The sequence below is a fragment of the Pectinophora gossypiella genome, chromosome 1 (genome assembly GCF_024362695.1).
Source record: "Pectinophora gossypiella chromosome 1, ilPecGoss1.1, whole genome shotgun sequence".
Classification (NCBI taxonomy): domain Eukaryota; kingdom Metazoa; phylum Arthropoda; class Insecta; order Lepidoptera; family Gelechiidae; genus Pectinophora; species Pectinophora gossypiella.
In genome coordinates this window covers 17448824-17470624 of record NC_065404.1, presented here as the reverse complement: position 1 = coordinate 17470624, position 21801 = coordinate 17448824, and the positions used below count along the sequence as shown (strand labels likewise).

Here is a 21801-nt window from a genome sequence, read left to right as displayed (position 1 = left end):
CTTACGATCCGGAGTTCGGTTTGAATCCCGATAGAGATATAACACAAAATATATTTTACTATCCTCAAACCGATCAGAGGTGGTACGGAACATACTTCACCACTGTGGTCTACTGTGGATGGGTAGAAAACATCTAAATTTTAAAAGAGAAAAGTTTAGTTTCCAACTGGACCGAGAATCGAACTTAGGACGTCTATACATATGCATGCCTCGGTTGATACGTATACATCAACCACAAAGATCGAAAAAGTTTACATAAGTAAAACGAAAATACCTAATAAACATTTTATACACGTAATTGGGTAATTTCCTAGGTCAAGGATAAATTATGAAATTCTGATTGCTAAATAAAGACAGACCTAAAGGTGGCAATAAAAGTTTTATTTTTTCTATTTAAATTATTTATGAAAAAAGAAAAATGTAATAATAAGTGCGATATTTTGTCACGGTTTTCTATGGTGTGTGGGCGGACCGCTAGGAGTCGCCATTGATGGCGCGATGGTTGCGACTACACGCACACATACCTCCTCCCGCTAGACGACTCTAATTTATATACTTCATTTGATTTCATAAATAAATATTAGTCTACTAACATTAGGATTAAGTACTATGTTACTAACATCTATGGACAATAGTCTGAAAATAAAGATTTTGAATTTATGACGCCACAGGTTGCATTTTCATACAAATTCCATAGTAATTTCGTGTTCTGACGTTTAGTAAAAGTGACTGATTTGACTAGTTGGAAACTACCCTATTTTTTTTTGTAAGTATGTATGTACCAAAAATTGTTTATACTATAACTTCAACAAATGAACGAAACAGTACATTACCTATAAGCAATCAAATATAAATAAACCATTAAGTTTTCATCACACAACATTAAATAAACAGGACTCGAGTAAATCACGGCTTACCACAGATTATGTATTGGCAAATATACTGACATGCGCACGAGTGATTTACGACGCGATCGTGACGTAATGATCTGTGGCTGCAAGCTAGGTGTGTTCGTGACAAATGGGGCGACTGTTGTCCTACTGTCTCTTGGGGAAAACTGACAGTTGGTGACTGGGTAGAACAGTGTACTTATGGTACACTAAAGTCTGAGAAACTGTTTAATTTCTCTTTTTTTTCCTAAATATATTTCATAAAACACAACATAAACAGCCTATACAGGGTATTAGTGACATCGTAACGAAAACTTTGAGGGGTGATTGAGGCCGTGAGGTGAGATGATATCAAGTAGAATTTTCCGTCGCAAAAGTATGGAATTGAACTTCTCATCAAAAAAATCGAAACACCTTGCAAGTTTACGTTTTGTCAGGATTATCAGAAAAATGTGTACATTTAGGAATAAATGTTAAATGTCGTTTAATAGTGAGTAATATGAGCTTATCAAATCTTAATGTTAATGTTCTAAATTTAAATGAATTTTTCATAGGTTTCGTATTTTGTTAAATGTGTCATTTTTATTCCGTATGGAGTATAAAGGAAATGGATAAAACAACACACGTAAATGAAAAAAAAAGCTAAAAAACGTTTATTTAATAACTTGTATTCCCTCCCCGAGCTCTAATTACTGATTCCATACGGTTCTTCATCGATCGGATGAGAGTCACGATCACATGCTGTGGTATATTGTCCCATTCCTCTTGGATTGCATCTTGCAGCTGGCTAAGTGTTTCTGGGGCAGGATCTCTTGCTCGAATTCGTCTCTTTAATTCATCCCACAGATGTTCAATGGGATTCATGTCCGGGCTTCTTGCTGGCCATTCCATAATAGAGATATCGACTTCGTTAAGATAATCTCGTACGACGCCCGCGGTGTGAGCCCTAGCATTGTCGTGCATGAATATGAAGCCGTTGCCAATAAAATGTGCATAGGGCATCACATGAGGCTCGAGACACTCTTCGACGTACCGATGACAGTTTAGTGCAGGCAGACGTGGCCCAGACACGAAAGCAAGCTCTGTCTTACCGTCGGCGCTGATTCCTCCCCAAACCGTCCACGAACCGCCACCATAGCTGACCTTTTCTTCAATGCAGCATTGTGCATAGCGTTCTCCGTCTCTTCTGTAGACCTTGTTCCTTCCGTCGTTACCATACAGCATAATTTTACACTCATCAGAAAAGAGAACTTTGCTCCACTGTAGGTATGACCAATTTAGGTGCTCACGTGCAAAGTTAAGGCGCGCTCTTCGATGGTCTGCAGTTAATTTCGGCCCATTTGCTGGCTTATGCGGTACCAGTCCACGATCCTTCAACCTTCTTCTAATTGTAGAGTCACTTACAGCCACCCTTCGTACAACACGAAGCCGCTGCTGCAGTTGAAAAGCGTTAAGGCGTCGATTTCTTAAAGAAGTTGTTACAATAAATCGATCATCTCGCTCAGAAGTGACCCGATTCCTGCCAGATCCTGAACGGCGCGTGAACAAACCAGTCTCCCGATAACGTTTATAGACTCTATGAACAGATGACAGGCTTAGATGCAGTCTTGCAGCCACAACACGCTGACTAAGGCCAGAATCCAGCAATGCCACAACTTGGGCGGCTTCTGTGGGCGAAGTATCCATACGTTTTAGAAAAAAAACCTTTTTTCAGACGTCCCAAAGTCACAGTATTGAAATAAAAAACAAAAAGTTTAAGGATAGGCGCCAATTTTTAGTTTTTAAACGCTAAATGTACTCCAACCCTAAACACACATTTGTCTCAAAACAGTGATTCATTTCGTTTATAAGATAAACAAATGAAATTCTAATTTTGGATTTAGAATTTTCGCTTATTACTGTAATGGCCAAACTGCCAGCTATACATTTATGTATTTTTTTTCATCGTATGAATTCTTTTTTGTGTTAAATTCGGACAGAAACAATGAAAACGGAAGTGTTTCGATTTTTTTGATGAGAAGTGTAATAAAAAAAACACAAAAATTTTCAGGAATATTCAGACTGAAAATTCCACTTGATATCAACACAGAATCATGGTCTAAACCATCCCCCTCAGTATTCGTTACGGTGTCACGAACACCCATACCTACTTGTATGGCTACCGTATGTACTTGTGTGGGGTGTAAGTGACATCGTACGAATACTGAAGGGGATAATTCAGCGGATTATTCTGAGTTAATATCAAGTGGAATTTTTCATCGCAAAATTATAGAATTGAAAATAATTTTAAAAAACCTAAAAAAATTATGAATTTTGCGACGAAAAATTCCACTTGATATTAACTCAGAATCATGGTCTGAATCATCCCCCTGAGTATTCGTTACGATGTCACTAACACCCTGTATACTTGTACGTCCCATTGCTAGGCACAGGCCTCCTGTTCATGTCAGACAGACACGAACGCTGATTGGAAAGTCCCTCCTTGACGTGTTAGCTATAAGTATTGCTCTCTCTCTTTATTTAAGAGCTGCGCTCTTGTCGGTGGAGTAATCGCCTTCAATACTCCATAGATAGGGCGTGTAGAACGATGGTTGCCCCAATCGCCTTCCGTTCCGCAGTACACCGACCAATTTCTCAATCGGTGATGTTCCAGCTAGAGCCCTACCAGAATCCATTTCCTCAACCTCTAACCAGTACTGATACCGCTGCTGCCCGGCATCAGGGGTGCGCTTTAAGTATTGCTAATTATTATTATTATTCTTAGCCTGTATGATCCCACTGCTGAGCAAAGGCCTCCCCCATATCTTTCCAAGTATCCCGGTTCTGTGCGAGCTCTATCGTCTTTTCGATAACCGTCGAGATCATCGCGCCATCGTTTCCGGGGTCTACCACGTCTACGGTGTCCGTCCTGTGGTACCCAGTGCGTGATGATCTTTGCGCATCGTAGTATTGCTAATAATAATATTAATATAAACAAATTCAGTCTAACGTACTCGCGTCCGCCGATTATAACACTGCTCCCATTGATATACCACTGCCTAGTAGTTGTATACCAATGACTGCTCCCGATACAATAATCACTGCCTGCCTGTCTGTTCGTGTCAGACAGACAGACAGGCGATGCACCGCCGACCTATATAGGCGCGTGCGCAGTTTATTTCATCAAAGAACTTAGATTAGCTTTCTGCATAACATTATCTCCCTAGCATTATCCCGTTTTTCACAGGGTCCGCTTACCTAACCTGAAGATTTGACAGGTCCGGTTTTTTACAGAAGCAACTGCCTGTCTGACCTTCCAACCCGCGAAGGGAAAACCAACCCGTTACAGGTTAGGTCATATACTTCCGAAAATGAATTTCTCGTGGGTTTCCTCACGACATTTTCCTTCACCGCTGAGCACGTGATAATCATTTATGATCCAAACATGAATTCAAAAACAAAATCGACTATGATTAGTTTATGCCTGTGCTGGATTAGCTTTCTGCATAACATAAACTTATATTTGTTATTTTTTGTCGTGACTTATTGTAGATTCGCCTCGATTGGCACTCACTACTTGGCCGAACAATTGAGGACCACTTTGAGTTATGTGGGAGAGTATACTCTACAACATTAAATTTGGAATTGGTCTTTGATAGACAAGAATGGAGAATGCTACACCGATAAGAGCGTGGCTCTTAAATTAGTGATGACTCTACAACATATTAACATAAGATAAAATTACGCCTGTGTCGCTGAAGGGGTAGGCAGAGGAGTATAGTTTTAACTAAACACCCGCTCCTCGCCAGCTATATGTATTACATAAACATACATAAACTGCCTATATACGTCCCACTGCTGGGCACAGGCCTCCCCTCAATCAACCGGAGGGGGTATGGAGCATACTCCACCACGCTGCTCCACTGCGGGTTGGTGGACGTGTTTTTACGGCTAATAGCCGGGACCAACGGCTTAACGTGCCCTCCGAAGCACGGAATCATCTTACTTTTTCGGACAATCAGGTGATTCAAGCCTGAAAAGTCCTTACCAAACAAAGGACAGTCTCACAAAGTGATTTCGACAAATTCCCCATCGGGAATCGAACCCGGACCTCCAGATCGTGAGCCTAACGCTCTAACCACTAGACCACGGAGGCTGCTATATGTATTAGTCCCATGTAATAGGGGGCGAGATTATCTCCATTCACCGGGCACTAATCTTGGTCACCACATGATAACAATTATCTATGATCCAAATATGAATTCGAACTCATAAAATCGAATTTTACGATGACACTGACTCTACACCACTCCACTCTATCTCACACCAAAATTTATTAACTGACAGATCAGATCCTTCACACCATATATCTAAACCCGCAGATGAAACCTATTGGTACCTGTTGGTATCATTATATGTTTATTGCACCAGCCCGTGCCCCAATGAATAATCTTCTTTCACCCTAAGGTTGCCTGGCAGAAATTGCTGTTTAGCAATAAGGCCGCCTATTGTGCTTATGTTTTATTCGTATGTTTATGTCCTTTATGTATGTTCTTGTGCAATAAAGTATTATTGATTGATTGATTGATTGAAACCTAGTACATATTTGAAATGTTCAAATTAAGCCCTTTCATTTGATACCCAACACAAAAATATTTGAATTTCTTTTTGTCCTCTAGAGGGCGCCATGTTGAATTTAGCGTGACGTCACGTAGCCTATAACCACCGGACAATTAAGATGCTTCTAATGACACCTCATTTGTTAAATTCTGACAGGTAGTTTAGAAGTTAGGTTGGAACAGACGTGCATGCGTACATACATACATAGCGGTCAAACATACATACATACATACATACATACATAAACTCACGCCCGTAATCCATAATGGGGTGGGCAGAGCCACAAGTAATCAAAGACAACTTGCAGCCACTGTTGATACGAAGTCCAAAGATGGATATGATGAACCTTATGGTGATAAGGGATCAGCCTATCGCCCATAACATTAGTCCATCATGTTAGAGGACACAATCCCTCTGTCGGTTTTTACGACATGCCCGGGAAGAGAAGCAGCTGACCGTGTTCTATGTTTTTTATTTGGTCCCAGAACAGCATAGAAGCGCAGAACAGCATAGAAACCTCGCCTTCGAAAAAATAGTAAAATACAGAAGTTAGGATGGAACAGACGTGCATAAGTACATACATACATACATAGCGGTCAAACCTCGCCTTCGAAAAAATTGTAAACTACCCACCAATATCTACATGGGTATATTACCTGTCTTACTGTTTATACCTGCACGCATAAGTTGAGCCATTTTAGTAGAACCATCAGAAAACGCATTTAAATATAGCAATCAAAGAACTAACAATAAAAGTTTTATACCTCATATAATGCTCAATTTGTATGAAATCCATTAGTTTGGAATTGGCACCGCTATAGCTTTATAAAATGTTCATAAATATGTATGATTCTACGGCTTTTATCTTTCAACTTTATACGTTTTTATTGATGTTGTATGGCAAAACGAAAGTGGACTGCGATTGTCCATACATAAAGTCATGACCATTATCTTTACTGGAGTAACTAGCAACTTTCTTGATTATACACACATTTAAATTATAATGATACTTAAATGTGTGCATAATCAAGAAAAAAGAAATTATGTATATCAAATCAAATCAAATATGTTGTTTATATGTTGTATTATAATAGATTAAACGCCAGATGATTTCCAATCTATCTCTTCTATCGTGTGGGTTGTGAGGTGGATTACCAAACGCATCAACTCTGGTGTCAGGGTTATAGTTACTGAGCCGCCATAGGCCTCTGACATGACTCATGTAACGACTACGTACTTACATCAGTAATTACCGGGACCAACGGCTTAACGTGCCATCCTAAGCACGGATTATCTTAGTTTTGGACAATCAGGTGATCAGCCTGTAATCTCCTAACCAAACTAGGGATCACAAAGTGATTTTTGTGATTTGTCCCCGCCGCGATTCGAACTCGGGCCCACCGGATCGTGAGCACAACGCGCACTGGGCCACGGAGGCCGTAACTACGACTAATCTTATCTACCCTACAAGATCCCACTGCTGGCCAAAGGCCTCCCCTTCCTCTTTCCATTTTTCGCGGTCCTTTGCGTATTCCGGCCAGTCCCTCCGGCATGCGTCCAAGTCATTACGCCAACTACGACTAAAACCTAATATTATGTTAGTAACCCTACACCTCCCAATACAGTCCGTAGGTAGCCAAACAATGACCGTTGTTGCAGGCTGCAGGTGCATTTGATATTGCAATTGTTTTAATAATTTTAATAACAACGCGTTGTGAACGTGCTAATTTTGCTTTCAGACGTTTTGTTCCGTACCTGTGGTCCTGTTTTTTTTTTTGACGTTACTTATTGTAGGTAAACGGTTTATTAAATCATACATTTGGAGCATTGCACTCTATGGAAGTGAAACGTGGACTATGACACAGAGAGACAGAGAGAGGTTGAAAGCGTTTGAGATGTGATGTTGGCGAAGGATGGAGGGTATAAGCTGGACTGAAATGGTGTCAAATAAAAAAGTGCTGGAAAGAGTTGAAGAAAAGAGAACCATAATGAAGACTATAGAGAACCGGAGAGGAAATATGATTGGCCACCTGATACGACACGATTCATTTATAACAAACATCATAGAAGGAAAAAATTAAGGGAAGAGAGGAATGGGTAGACCTAGGAGAACATTTATGAAACAAATAAAAGAGAAAGGTTCAGGTCGTGTCGTATCAGGAGGTGAAGGTTTTGGCGGGAAGAAGAGAGGAATGGCGAATACTCCACCGATAAGAGCGCAGCTCTTAAATAGAGAGAGATTGTAGATTTGCCACAAATTGCATCAACTACTTGGCCGGACAAATGTAGAGCGCTGAGGGCTCTCATCTGATATACAATTTAAGACAACAGGCCTGAGGGTGCCCAGTTGAGCTGTAGTGCTGTGGTACACCGGCTTGCTTCTCATTTAGGGAGCGCCAGTTTGAATCCCGGTAGCGGACTTGCACCAATATGTTATTAATTTATCTTAAGTGCAGTTTTCACTAACACTCTTGGCTCGACCATTAAAAACGGCGATACGGCTCACCACCCATCACGTTGGCCTAACAGAAAGCTCGGTGATGTGTGGGTACTTAGTTCATCTTGCGACGGATGAAGTCAGAAATCAGAATGAAAGAAAGAAACATTATTTTCGGATTACGGAAATCATAATCATTTATTCAACTGGATAAACTTGTTGAAGGTCAATTTAACATTTTTGCCTGCCCATCCCTGTAAGAAATAGGCGTGATGTTACGTGTGTGGGTAAAGAAGACTTATTTTTACCGTGTACCGGTTGCTTTTTCTTAGAAGCGACAGAATAGAACTTTTAGTGTTATGAGAGTTTATAGCCTGTTATGGCGACCACTTACCCCGCACTATGTCATTATCTTTACTTACCTAGGTCGTGTCTATAATGTTTATATCGCAATATGATGAGATTTCATCACGCTCGTATCCTTGACAGGGTAGGCAGAGGCGTATATATATATAGTAGATACACACGAGGAGTACCTCGCCGGCTATGTTTAAGTCCCATGTCCAGGATGTTTAAATCACACATCCTGGAAACCACATGATATCAACAGGCTAGTTTCCAACTAGTCAAATCAGTTAACAGCCTCCGTGGTCTAGTGGTTAGAGCGTTAGGCTCACGATCTGGAGGTCCGGGTTCGATTCCCGATGGGGCATTGTCGAAATCACTTTGTGAGACAGTCCTTTGTTTGGTAAGGACTTTTCAGGCTTGAATCACCTGATTGTCCGATTCAAAAATGGCCGTTCTAATTTTGCCTTTGTATACTTAAGATAACCACTTCGCTGATATCGATTAGTTTACAAATTGTCGCCAATTCTTGGTTATCTTATGGAAATATTAGCAAATTGTATGTTGTACGAATAACCAACGGCGAGCGGACTAATGGGTCCACTCTTTTATCTTTGTATTAAACATAAAAGGTGTCCGACAAGTTTTATCGATTTGCTAATGAGAGAACAAGCAATATCAGTGATTTTATTATATTGGCGGCCTCCGTGGTTCAGTGGTTGAGCGTTGGGCTCACGATCTCCGGATTCGAATCCCGGTGGGGACATATCACAAAAATCACTTTGTGATTCCTATTTTGGTTAGGACATGACAGGCTAATCACCTGATTGTCCAAAAAGTAAGATGATCCGTGCTTCGGAAGGCACGTTAAGCCGTTGGTCCCGGTTACTACTTACTGATGTAAGTAAGTAGTCGTTACATGAGCCATGTCAGGGGCCTTTAGCGGCTCAATAGTAACCCTGACACCAGGGTTGATGAGGTTGGTACTCCACCTCACAACGCACTCGATAGAAGAAGAAGAAGACCGCGTAAACCTAAAACAATGTATGACAGGTATAACTTAAAAAAAAAATAAAAGTAAGAGGTGTATGCAGGAATCAGGGGCATTATCAACTTTATCTTCTGATTTTTTTTTTATTCCTAACTTTCCATTCTCCTTGTTCCAGGATGTAACTGCTCATCATTAGGAGCGGAGTCGAATGCTTGTGACATCCGTACCGGGCAATGCCGGTGTAAGCAGCATGTCACTGGGAGAGCCTGCGATACTTGCGAGGTAACTCATCATCATCATGTGGTCTGTGAGGTGGATTACCAATCTCAGCAACTCTGGTGTCAGGGTTATTATTACAATACAGTACAAAAACTCTGTATTGTCCTTTTTCTTAAATTGTAAGTCATATATACATTATTTATTTTTAACAGCCTCCGTGGTCTAGTGGTTAGAGCGTTAGGCTCACGATCTGGAGGTCCGGGTTCGATTCCCGATGGGGACGTTGTCGAAATCACTTTGTGAGACTGTCCTTTGTTTGGTAAGGACTTGAATCACCTGATTGTCCGAAAAAGTAAGATGATCGATTCCCTGCTTCAGAGGGCACGTTAAGCCGTTGGTCCCGGCTATTAGCCGTAAAACACCTCCAGTAACTCGCAGTGGAGCAGCATGGTGGAGTATGCTCCATACCCCCTCCGGTTGATTGAGGGGAGGCCTGTGCCCGTCAGTGGGACGTATATAGGCTGTTTAAAAAAATATAAATAACATATATTTTTATAAAAACTTAACTTTTTATAAGAAATCAAACTAGAAACATAAAGAGATCACAAAGTGTTTTCATGAGAGATTCGAACCGTGGACCTCCGGATCGTGAGCCGAACGCTCAACCACTAGACCACAGATGCTTCTAATGTTAAAGTTATAAAATGACACACCTACTTATAGTCGTTTAGAGTAAAACACATTTAAGTACCTGCAAAACTTGGTAGTTATATGTCTTCTAAGCAAATAACCTTTTGGTAAGAAGCGATAAAATCTTTACGAGCTGGTGTCAGGGAATGGGTTTCCTCAAATGTCTCAGGAACATTTACGAATAATGGCACCATTAACATCACTAAACAGAGATACTTAAGTATAATAGGTGTCCTATATAAGTATTCGGTTTATTATATTTGCTTCCTCTAAGGCCGGGTTTCCACTGACGCGGAGATGGGCAGAGAAGAGCGGAGATGTGTGGATTTGACCAATCACAGCGTTCGAGAGAGTGAAAAACGAAGACGCTCTGTCACTCTCTCCCTCACAGTGATTGGTCGATTTCTGCACATCTCCGCTCATCTCCGCACAGCTCCGCATCAATTTAGACCTAAATGCTAAAAATGTAGATCAAATGTTAAATGCTGACCATCTGCAAACTGTAATACCATTTTTATTGGTTATGAATTATAAATGGAAACGCAGCCTTACTCGGTCACCCATTGGCCCCGATTCCTGCAGACATCTCTTAATTTTACTTTAAGTTATACCTGTCATTTTCTTATCCGCCGAAAAGGAAAGGGACGAATGATTGACAGCTCTTAATTTTAGGAAGAATGAGTAAATAAATGAATAACCCGGGCGAATTTTTAGACGGTTGTTTTAGATTTGTGCTTAAAATTGACGTGTGTTCCATAAATTTTATGCTTGTCGATTACCCGTCCCTTTCCTTTTCGGCGGATAAGAAAATGACAGATATAACCTAAAATAAAATTAGATGGTATTTACAGAAATTAGCACCAGTGTCGGGAAAAGTGGCAAAAGCTTCCGACTGAACATCAATTTGTCTTTTTAAATTTTTAAATTAGGAGTTTTTTTTTTTATATAGGGGGAGATGCCTTATGCATACCCAGTCGCTCGAACGACTGGGTTATGTGGGACTCGCGCCCACTAAAACCCCCTCTGCACTACAGTCTGCAGACACAGTGGTCCGCACCTTTGTTAGTTTACAATAATTTTGTTAGTTTACTTACTTAATTAATTGCTCCTTATTATATTAAGTCTATGCTCGTTTGTTTTTTTTTATATTATTGTTATTATTATTTTTTTATATTTTTTTGAATATACTTAATTCTAGTGTTTTACTTATAAATGGTTACAGTCATGTAATTAGGAGTTTTACAATTACTGCCCATTTCGCCTTTATTGGGCGAAACGGAAAGGTTTGTGAAGAAGTCAAGGCCATGTCTTTAGTAGAGTAACAGAATTAAAAAGAAAACAGTAGTACTTAAGTGTTATCACTTATCACGTGGGTTGGATTGCCACCTTAGTGAGAACTGAATGTATCTTGCTCTTTCCTTTCCAGGAAGGCTACTGGGGCCTGCACCTGGGCGGGTGCCGACGCTGCTCGTGCGGTGCGGGGGCCGCGGCGTGCGACCCCGTGAGCGGCGCGTGCGCTTGCGCACCGGGCGTCGGCGGCACTCACTGCGACGTGTGTCTTGCTGGGTATTACGGGTTCGGGGCCGCTGGGTGCTTACGTGAGTATTTTTTATTCAACACTTTATTGCTGTTAAAAATAAATGACCATCATAAAGGAAGGACTTCTGTCAACTGATCCTTCGTCGAGTGGATGGCATATCAACATTATTTATATGATAAAAGCTGAGCCCCAAGCATAGAATAAAGAATATTACTACGTATAGTATAGTGAGCGGTATATAAAGCGAAAGTTGTTGTTAGAGCTGGGAGTTTGTAAGAAATTTAAGGATGCTCTTGAGGTAAAAAATTACACTCCTTTCTTTGTATTTTATTATTTTTGGTTGTTAACTGTTGTGCACGTCTCTTGACTAGTAAAGAACGAAATCTAACATTTTGTTATGGATTTTCTGGCTACCTAGAGCACGGACACGGACATAATTTCACCTTCGATGCAGCACATTGGCTTCCTGACGCATTCTTTCGCTTAGAATCCGGTTAAATTACTTTATATCAACTTTATATTGTCTTCTCAACAGCATGTCCAGTCTGCACAGACGGGAAGGTGTGTTCTCCGGAGACGGGCCGATGTGTCTGTCCCGCTCGCTCGCATGGGCCTGGATGCAGACAATGTGCGACGGGATATTACGCTGGTGTGGGCGGGTGTATGCCGTGTCGGTGTGGACCCGGCGCTGTATCCAGTAAGTGGCTTTATATAAAACTAGCTTTCGCCCGCGGCTTCGCTCGTATTAAATTCCGGATAACACGGTTCCCTTTTCTTTATATAACATAACATAAACAGCCTATATACGTCCCAGTGCTGGGCACAGGCCTCCCCTGAATCAACCGGAGGGGGTATGGAGCATACTCCACCACGCTACTCCAATAGCCCTTTTCTTTATGTACCATTTTTAAGCTTCCTACTTTGAAAACTGCGAAAAGTCACATATAAAAGTTCACCCCCTCTTTGAAGAGGTTGGTAGCGGCATTCCAAAAAAAAACTTGATGCATGATTTTTTGGAAGTCACAAATAGTTCGCATACCAATTCGATGAAAACATCGTGAGGAAACCCACATTCCCCAAAAATGCATTTGGAGGTATGTGACCTGTATTGGGCTGGTTTCCCTTCGCGGGCTGGAAGGTCAGACAGGCAGTCGCTTCTGTAAAAATCGGACCTATCAAATCTTCAGATTAGGTACGCGGACCTTGTGAAAAACGGGATAATGAGTGGCGGCGAAGTATCTGAGTGTTCATGCAGAAACGTTTTAGTTGATTTCTGATGGGTTATGAGCCAAACAAAAAAGTTATTTATGATTAATTCGGATTTTAATTCTCTAACATGAATTACAACCTGCGGCCATACAATGCAAGGAGCAAGAGAGCAAGTAGATGTCAATGTCAGATTGACAATGACAGATGCGTTTAACGTTGCATTATGCTGAAGTTTATTATTCTACAAAATATATCTAAACATATATTCCAACACTAACCCATCACATAGGTTTGAGTTGGTTAATTGATCCGGGCAAAGCATCACTCAATGTCTACTTATACAAGTTACAGGCATCCTGAAACATTCTGAGACACTAGCTAGCTGCATTTATTATACCTACTTATAAGCATGAAGAGAAACCACTGCCCTATTTTTCACTAAAAAAGTAGCATGAAAAATGCTGCCTCACAAGAGCGTGGCTCTTATATTGATGATGATAAGCATGAAGGCTTCAAGCGAAACCCATGACCATGTTTTTTTACTCTTCAGATACTTGTGATCCTCGCACCGGCGAGTGCAAGTGCAGAGCGGGCTGGGCAGGCGCGGAGTGCAGCGAGTGTGCCCCGGGGTACTTCGGACCGCGGTGCCGGCTTTGTGACTGTTCGGTAGCTGGTAGCAGAGACTGTCAGAATGGGTCCTGCCCGTGCGATAGTCTGGGACGGTGTTCGTGCAAGGTACAGTCCTGGGGAGTTAAAAAGGTCACATCGAAGCAATTCGTCCAAAAACGCAATTTAAAGAAAGAAAGAAAGAAAGAAACGTTTATTATAAAGGGACACCACAGCAACAAATATAAAACAAACAACAAATATACAATAAAAACACGGAGTAACACATAACTTACAATCAAACACATAATAAAAAATAAAAAACAACAACATACACAAGAAACACAAACAATCGAGTGTATGGACTGGTCAACGATGGTGGTGGTGTCCTTTATAAAAGGGCCTCACTCAGCATAAGCCGCGGCGCGAGCCACGACGCTGGTATTCTGTGGACCCTGCTAAGTGAGGCACGGAAGCCGTGTCTCCCACAAATTTGACATTTGCATATATGAAAGTAAGTGCGCAATGTTAACAAATGCCAAATAGCAATATTGCTATTACTTATCGGGATGATGATTAGATGAATATTCCTTTTTAAACACCCCTTCCCCCCAACTGCACTATTCTTCTTAAAATATGTTAAACATAAACAGCCTATTATGTCACACTGCTAGGCACAGCTTTCCCCCCAATCAACCAGAGGGGGTATGGAGCATACTCCACCACGCTGCTCCATTGTGAGTTGTTGGAGGTGTTTTTACAGATGATAGCCGGAACCAACGGCTTAACGTGCCCTCTGAAGCGCGGAATCACTTACCTTTTCGGACAATCAGGTGATTCCAGCCTGCAAAGTCCTTACCAAACAAAGGACAGTCTGACAAAGTCGTTATTAACCAGAAATATTCCACCCACAGGAGAACGTAGTAGGCGACAAATGTGACCGTTGCTTGGAAGGCACGTTTGGCCTCTCCGCGGCGAGCCCGACCGGCTGCACGGCGTGCTTCTGCTTCGGTCGTACGGCGCACTGCACGCAGGCTGCCGTCACCAGAGCCGCGCTCCACGCGCATGCGCCCACGCATGTCACCTTGCTTCTGGGGGAGAGCGTTACTTCGGTGAGTTGGGTGGTTCATGTTAGAAGTACACGCTGACTAGATGACATAGGAGGTTAAAAAGGCCACATTGAAGCATTTCTAACTAATCATGCAGACAATCAGTCCTGGCTTGAGTCTTGTTATTAATTGATAATTTAGTTAATTATTGCGATACACTTATTTATAGCCCAGTTGGTAGACCGCTTGACTCTCAATTTGAGGTAGCAGGTTCAAATCCCATAGGCCTAAACCAATAATTTTGGATTTTGTTTTTGAGTTCATGTTTGGATCATAAATTATTATCACGTGCTCTGCGGTGAAGGAAAACATTGTGAAGAAACCCACAGTCCCCACAGTAATCCTTTATTGGGCTGATTTCCCCCCCGCGGGTTGGAAGGACAGACAGGCTTCTAAAAATCGGACCTGTCAAATCTTCAGGTTAGGTAAACGGACCCTGTGAACACGGCATAACGCTATGATGATGATTGCGATGCACATGTGATATAGCTATGTATGTGTGTGTGTTGTGTATCTATTCCTATTAGATAAATGATAGCGCGACAGTGAAATATTGAACATTTGAATATCATATTAACTGTAAATAACACGAGCGGCTAGCAAACAAACAACACTTGTTTACGACACACGTGCGAGGTACGGTAGTGGGGACAGCCCTTATAAGACGGCGAGCCGCACGAGTTGTACCATTCTTGTGTCGAACTCCGTACAGAGAACATCCAATAAAAGTTATCTGTGACAGTGAGCCATCGTTTAACTGGCGCTATGCGTCCTTCACAAAGGTCCCTGTTACCTTGGGATCAGAGTGCCCTACTCTACTCGTGTTCTAACATATACATGTTACTAGAGCAAAAAGCAATAAGCAATGAGCAATAAGGCTCTAGCTCTCAATGGTCATAATCAGCCGTACGACGCCCACTGCTGGGCATAGGCCTCCCGATCTCCACGACGATCGGTACTGCGCTGCCCACATCCAGCGGCTTCCCGCGACATTCACTAGATCGTCGATCCACGTAGCGGGCCTACCCACTAAGCGTCGTCCGACACGTGGTCGCCATTCTAGAATGTTTCCGCCCCATCGACCATCGGTTCTCCTCGCTATGTGCCCTGCCCACTTCCACTTCAGCTTTGCAATTCTCCGAGCTATGTCGGTGACTTTAGTTCTCCTGCGGATCTCCTCATTTCTGATTCGATCGAGCAGGAATTGGTAAATTGTATATTTAGTTTTAAGTGTTAATAAATAAACAAATCATGTTGTCCAAACCGTATCCAGCGACGGACTAGCAAACACAGACTAGCGGAAACATTCACATTATTTCATTAATTCCCGCAGATGGACCAAGATTCCCTTCTATCAATCCACACTCACTCTCCAGACGTCACCATTTCTCTACCCTGGCCTCCAGTCCCGGTGTACATGGAGTTGGACAAACGCTTCCTGGGAGACCGAGTGACGTCATATGGAGGAGCTCTGAGGTTCAAGGTAGAAGAAGAGGGGGGGCAAGAGTTACCGATAGAAACCAGAGCAAAGTTTCCACTTGTCAGGCTGTATGGAAGGCATATTGTATTGGATTATCATGAGGTTAGTAGCACTATAAGTATTTCACATATCACAAAAGTAAGAAGAAAAAATAGAAGAAAAATACTTACTATGTCATATCCATATCTCGAGCCTATGGAGTTCTACACCGAGAATGCTACACCGATAAGAGCATCATCACTAATTTAAGAGCCACGCTTTTGTCTGTGTAGCAATCTCCATGCTACTTTTTAGGGAAAAATAGGGCAGTGGTTTCCTTCTTGCCTTCCGCCCACCGACAAGAACGTGACTCTTAAATTAGTGATGATGTTACATTCTGAACGTGTTTCCAGCGCGTGCCCCCCATCAACGGCACGCACGTGGCCCGGCTGCAAGAGTCCCTGTGGCGCGTGCGCACGCGACGCGCGGGCGGCGCCGGCGCGTCGCGGGGCGCGCTCATGCTGGCGCTACAGCAACTGGACCGCGTTATGCTGAGGGTCACCACCAGGGCGCCCACTTATGATGAACATGTCCATGCATTGTGAGTTTCTCGGCGGTGCGGTGTTTTGTTCTTCTTCTTTTTTAAAAGGACGACACAATTCGCCTTGACGAGGAAAGTGGTGATCCGAAGGCTGGCAGTTTTTTCATCCAACAAATAAGTTTCGCGGTGCAGCGGGATAATGTTGCCAGCCTTTTGGGGGTGTTGCCACGTTGTGGTGCGTTGGAAGAGTTAGGTTTGATTAATTGTATGTGTAACGTTTAAGCATTTTATTTATGTAATTCAGTAAATGTTCATGAATTTATTGGAGATAGAGATTGTGGTGGACTAAATATGTGATTGATAATTTCTTTGCTATGTTGTACTTACGGCCATTTTTTTTTCGTATACCATATGCGTAATGTTATGGTAATGTGACTTATAATTTTAACGACACTACTTATCTTGTTTTATTTTATTTTTATTCTTTTAAATTTTTACGATACTTAATTAACAAATATTATGTTGAATTCGTTTATTTTCCATAATTGAGGTTCGCTTTGTTAAACTAATTATTTTACTATTTCAGTATTTCGAACACAATTTCTGTAATTGTTATGCGAATAAAAACTCATTCATTCATTCATTCAAAATTTTAGTACCTCGCTAGTCACGAGTTGGAATGAGTCAGTGAGTGTAAAGCAATAAAATAAATGAATTTTCCTCTAGACTTCTCAACGTCTCCCTGGACACGGCCATCCCAGGTCTGAGTCGCTCGGAGCCAGCTCTCGGCGTGGAGATGTGTGACTGTCCTCGCGGCTACTCCGCTGGCTCGTGCCAGCACCCCGCTGTCGGGTTCTGGATCCCGCCGCAGAAGGTATGCCTTGCTATATTTTCCTTTTCTGATCAAAAACTGAAATTCAAAAATATCTTTATTCATTAGGTAACATACACATTGAATTGTCAATTTTTAAATAGGTATAATAATATAATTATTTTTGTAGAACGTCTCATCCGCCTATAACTACTGAACCTGTATAGCTAAGGAAAAGCAGCTGCAAGACACAGAGCGCTAGAGTATTTAAAAAATACCTAGATTATAACGATCAACGAGATCTAGCGGTTATAACGATCTGGAAATCCAGGTCAGATTTGATTGGTCACTGAAAGATGCTTCCGTGATTCGGAATGTAGGTTTAACCGTTGGTATGCTCCATACCCCTTCCAGATGATTGAGGCCTGTGCACAGCTTTGGGACCTATTAGGCTGAGAGTATGTTTCTTTTTGTGCTCAAAGTGCATTTGCATTGCATTGTAAGGTCCACCTGAGCGACGTCGCTGGCACAATCGTTATCAACCTCGAGGGAGAAGCGCAGCCGTGTCGCTGCAATGGACGAGCTGTTGAGTGCGATGCTGTTACTGGGGATTGCTTGGTGAGTTTTTAAATCATACCCAAGAGTAGCTTATCGGCTTGGTTACAGCGTGACCTTGCTGCTGCTCGAAGGTGAAGACTGATAGCCCTGGTCGCAGTTCTCCAACGCACGTTTCTCGAATGGAGCTTGAGAAAGTCTTCAATGGTAGCGTAAATAAAGATATTGCTTTCTTAGATGAATTGTTGCAATATAGCTATTTCAAACCCCCAAATCCATAACACATACTTTCCACCTCAGAACTGTACGCAAGGCACGGGCGGGCCGCGTTGTGGCGTATGCGCAGAGGGTTACCATGGCGCTCCCGATGCGCCGGGAGGGTGCCAGGCCTGCCCCTGTCCCTCCCGAGCGAGGAACTTCGCCTCCGCGTGCGTCATGAGCGGCAACCGGCTGCAGTGCCTTTGTAAACCTGGTAAGTTCTGGTCGGATTTGTGTCAAGAATGATAAGCCTCGATTTTAGAGACACGTCGTGACGCGTGGTAGTTTACTGTACTTATATCAAACGCAACAGATGAAGCTTCTATGTGAAGACTCTTCACATCACCGAATGTTTCAATTCATCAAGTATAGCACCGATGAACTGCTGGTGCAACCCTCAATCTTTGTTGATTACTTACTTCTGTAACTGTGCGATTTCTCAGTCGAATAATAGGAGCATCCAATATTAATTAATTACTAGTAATTTGACGCATTCTAATCCCGACACCAGGGTTGATGAGGTTGCTAATCCACCTCATAAGCCACAGGATAGAAGATGAAGATCGGACGCATACACAATACAAAATTCTTAATTGCACAATCAGACAAGAAAATAACATTATATACTACGAGTACATTAGTATGCATTTGCTTTCCTTTATTTGGATTTCTTGGGCTTTATTTGGAGATTTCTTACACACGTGTTCTTCCAGGCTATGCCGGTAGAGAATGCGAGTCCTGTGCACAAAGTTACGTACGCAGCTCAGACGGTAGTTGCGTGCCGTGCGCGTGCGATGTTCGCGGCGCCATGTCTCCGCATTGCGATAACAGAGGGCGCTGTAGATGTCGACCGTTCGCTACTGGGATGAAGTGCGACCAATGTGTCGCCAGACGGACTTATATCGATGAGGAGGGGTGTAAACGTAAGTACTGGAGTTAGTTTATGTCTATGATCCAAAGTCCTTACGAACAGTCAAAATGTTAGAATAGAACATAGGGTTTACCTCTTTGGATAACGTTGATTTAGAAGCTTTTTTCAGCTTCAAGGGACCGCAAACATAAGAATTACATGTTAATTTCAATTTGATACCTCAACTCGTTCTCGAAATTCCCGAGAAAAAGGGTCTTAACAAACGGACAACAAAGCGATCCTATAAGGGTTCCGTTTTTCCTTTTGTGGTTCATAACCCTAAAAACAAAGAATAAATGGAGCTACTACTCTATGACATTAGAATATTGTTCTTTTACATAACTCTCAATGGCATTTCAATGTTTCCAGCATGCGACAACTGTACACAGACCCTGCTAGACTCAATCGAAGACTTGACTACCGACCTCCACCGTCGCGCCGACCTCAACGAGCTCGGCAGAATACCAAAACCATTCCCTGCTCTACTAGAATTCGCCCACAACACCACCGTCTTACAAACCTCGTTCCAAACCTTGAGAAACAAGATGGAACACTCCAGAAATTTACGTCCTTTACTTGAAGACTTAGAAAGAAACGAGCATGAAGTATTTACAGAAGCCAATAGGTTGAAAGCCGAAGCTTCTAGAAGGGAGAAAGAAGCTCAGTCGTTAAGTTTGGAAAGTATGAGTGGTCTTGAAGAGATTCTGAAGCAGAAAAGGGTTTTGGGAGAGCAAGTAGGAGCGCTGGATGATTTCGCGAGAGGTGAAAGACATCTTAGTGCTCACAGAGCGTTGAAAGAAGCAAGGCATCTGCTAAGGCATATTAAAGATATCAAGCTGATTGACTACATTGCTGGGGCCAACGATGTTTCTGATTCGGTAAGTGTAGTTCGTGGTTGAATCAATATAGCAATTCTTGAAAACTAGCACTATACCCCGAACCTCTATTGTCATAAGCCCAACGCTCTAACTAGACCACTGACTGAAGCGGCCATTTTATAAATCGTAGCCTTATAGTGAAAACCACGTAAGCGCCATTTTGAAAATTCACATTCTGATGTGATGATTCATTTCAATTCAGGTACAAATTGAGGCCGCATATTTTTGCCTACATTAAAACTAGCCGTAGGGCGGAAGGCAAGAGGGAAACTACTGCCCTATTTTTCCCTAAAAAGTAGTATGGAAAATGCTACACCGACAAGAGCGTGGCTCTTAAATTGATGATGATGATGAAAACTAGCTGTTGATCCCGGTTACTACTTACGGGTGTAAGGGAGTAATCGTTACATGAGCCATGCCAGGGGCCTTTGGGGGCTCAATAATAACCCTGACACCAGGGTTGATGAGGTTGGTAAGTCTCCTTACAGCCCACACGATAGAAGAAGAGAAGATTAAAACTAGCTTGTCTATTGTGAGGTTTTGTAAACAAAAATCTCATTCCAATGTGATTTTTCAAAAAAGCGCTTCTTCCACACAGGCAAATCTCCAAATGACATCAGTCCAAGAACGCAAGTACCGCCTCGAAGACTCATACAGGCGGCTACATAAGTTGCGTCGCGAGTTGGAGCAGTGGGAAGGCAAGGCGGAGGACCTCGCGCGACTGGGTGACGTTGTCTGGGCGGCGGGGGATACAGTCGCCGCACTAGCTGTTAGAGTCAGGCCGCGCTTGAGCGTGGTTAGAGATACCGCGTTGAGATGTCGACTTGTTTTGGAGGTAAGAAAACTAGTGGGATTACAATTCAATTTGAACCTTATTAAAAGATCTTAAAAATCTTCAATTCAATTCAAAGCACTTTATTGCACACAGATAAATATAAAAAAATATAACAATCTTCCATTTCAAATTCAATTCTTTAAGAAGCTGTCAGTAATTCTCCAATACTTTTTTGACCACTACTCACTACTATTTGATAACACTCCTTCTTTACCAACAGGACATAACAACTCTTTCACCCCACAACCTAACCGAGGATACGAGACTCTCACTCCTGCGAGCGAGTAACTTAGCTCGAAGGTTCCCAGCTTTGACAGCAGAGCTGGTAGCTCTAACCTTAGCTGCCGAGGAGAAAGAAGGAATCCTGTACAACCTGACGCCGAACTACAGGCAGAAGTATTTGACGGCGGTGGAGAAGCATGTTGCCAAGCTGGGGGAAAAGGCTAAGGAGTATAAAAGGTGAGAAAGATGTACAATTTTTTGTTTCCGATATCTAACAGCGAATTCTAAGAGATAAATCAGAAAGGATATTCATCCAACTAGAGTAGATAGGTGTCTGACACCTTTCCAACTTTGACCTTCAATCATAAATTTCTCGGGGATGTGAGTTTCCTTACAATATTTTCCTTCACCGCTGAGCACCGTGATAAACTGATCTAAACATGAATTCGCAACCGTGCTAAGGGTGGTATTAATAAACTAAACTCAGATTCGAGACTGCCCTCAAGATCATGTCAATGTGACAGTTCTCATATAAAACAGGGACTTGAGCACGACCTTGAGGGCAGTCTCAGCTGAGATTAGTTTATTAATACCACCCAAAGATTCGAACCTCTGACGTCAATGTGAGAATCAAGCGTTCTCCTAACTAGGCTACCACGGCTCTAAGGAATGAACAACAAAAACCATTATGTTTCTT

The 21801-nt window shown here is 42.2% G+C and overlaps 1 protein-coding gene across 1 annotated transcript in view; it reads left to right on the top strand.

Moving 5' to 3' along the window:
* Nucleotides 1-21801, top strand: part of LOC126367529 (laminin subunit alpha-2) — a 199271-nt gene that overhangs the window by 133167 nt on the left and 44303 nt on the right. The window contains exons 19-32 of the mRNA XM_050011103.1: nucleotides 9438-9544; nucleotides 11598-11769; nucleotides 12247-12408; nucleotides 13471-13655; nucleotides 14441-14638; nucleotides 15969-16217; nucleotides 16508-16695; nucleotides 17362-17509; nucleotides 17951-18064; nucleotides 18302-18473; nucleotides 18973-19182; nucleotides 19539-20047; nucleotides 20646-20882; nucleotides 21103-21341. Of these exons, the coding sequence (XP_049867060.1) occupies nucleotides 9438-9544; nucleotides 11598-11769; nucleotides 12247-12408; nucleotides 13471-13655; nucleotides 14441-14638; nucleotides 15969-16217; nucleotides 16508-16695; nucleotides 17362-17509; nucleotides 17951-18064; nucleotides 18302-18473; nucleotides 18973-19182; nucleotides 19539-20047; nucleotides 20646-20882; nucleotides 21103-21341 (2890 nt within the window). The remainder of the gene's footprint in view (nucleotides 1-9437; nucleotides 9545-11597; nucleotides 11770-12246; nucleotides 12409-13470; nucleotides 13656-14440; nucleotides 14639-15968; nucleotides 16218-16507; nucleotides 16696-17361; nucleotides 17510-17950; nucleotides 18065-18301; nucleotides 18474-18972; nucleotides 19183-19538; nucleotides 20048-20645; nucleotides 20883-21102; nucleotides 21342-21801) is intronic.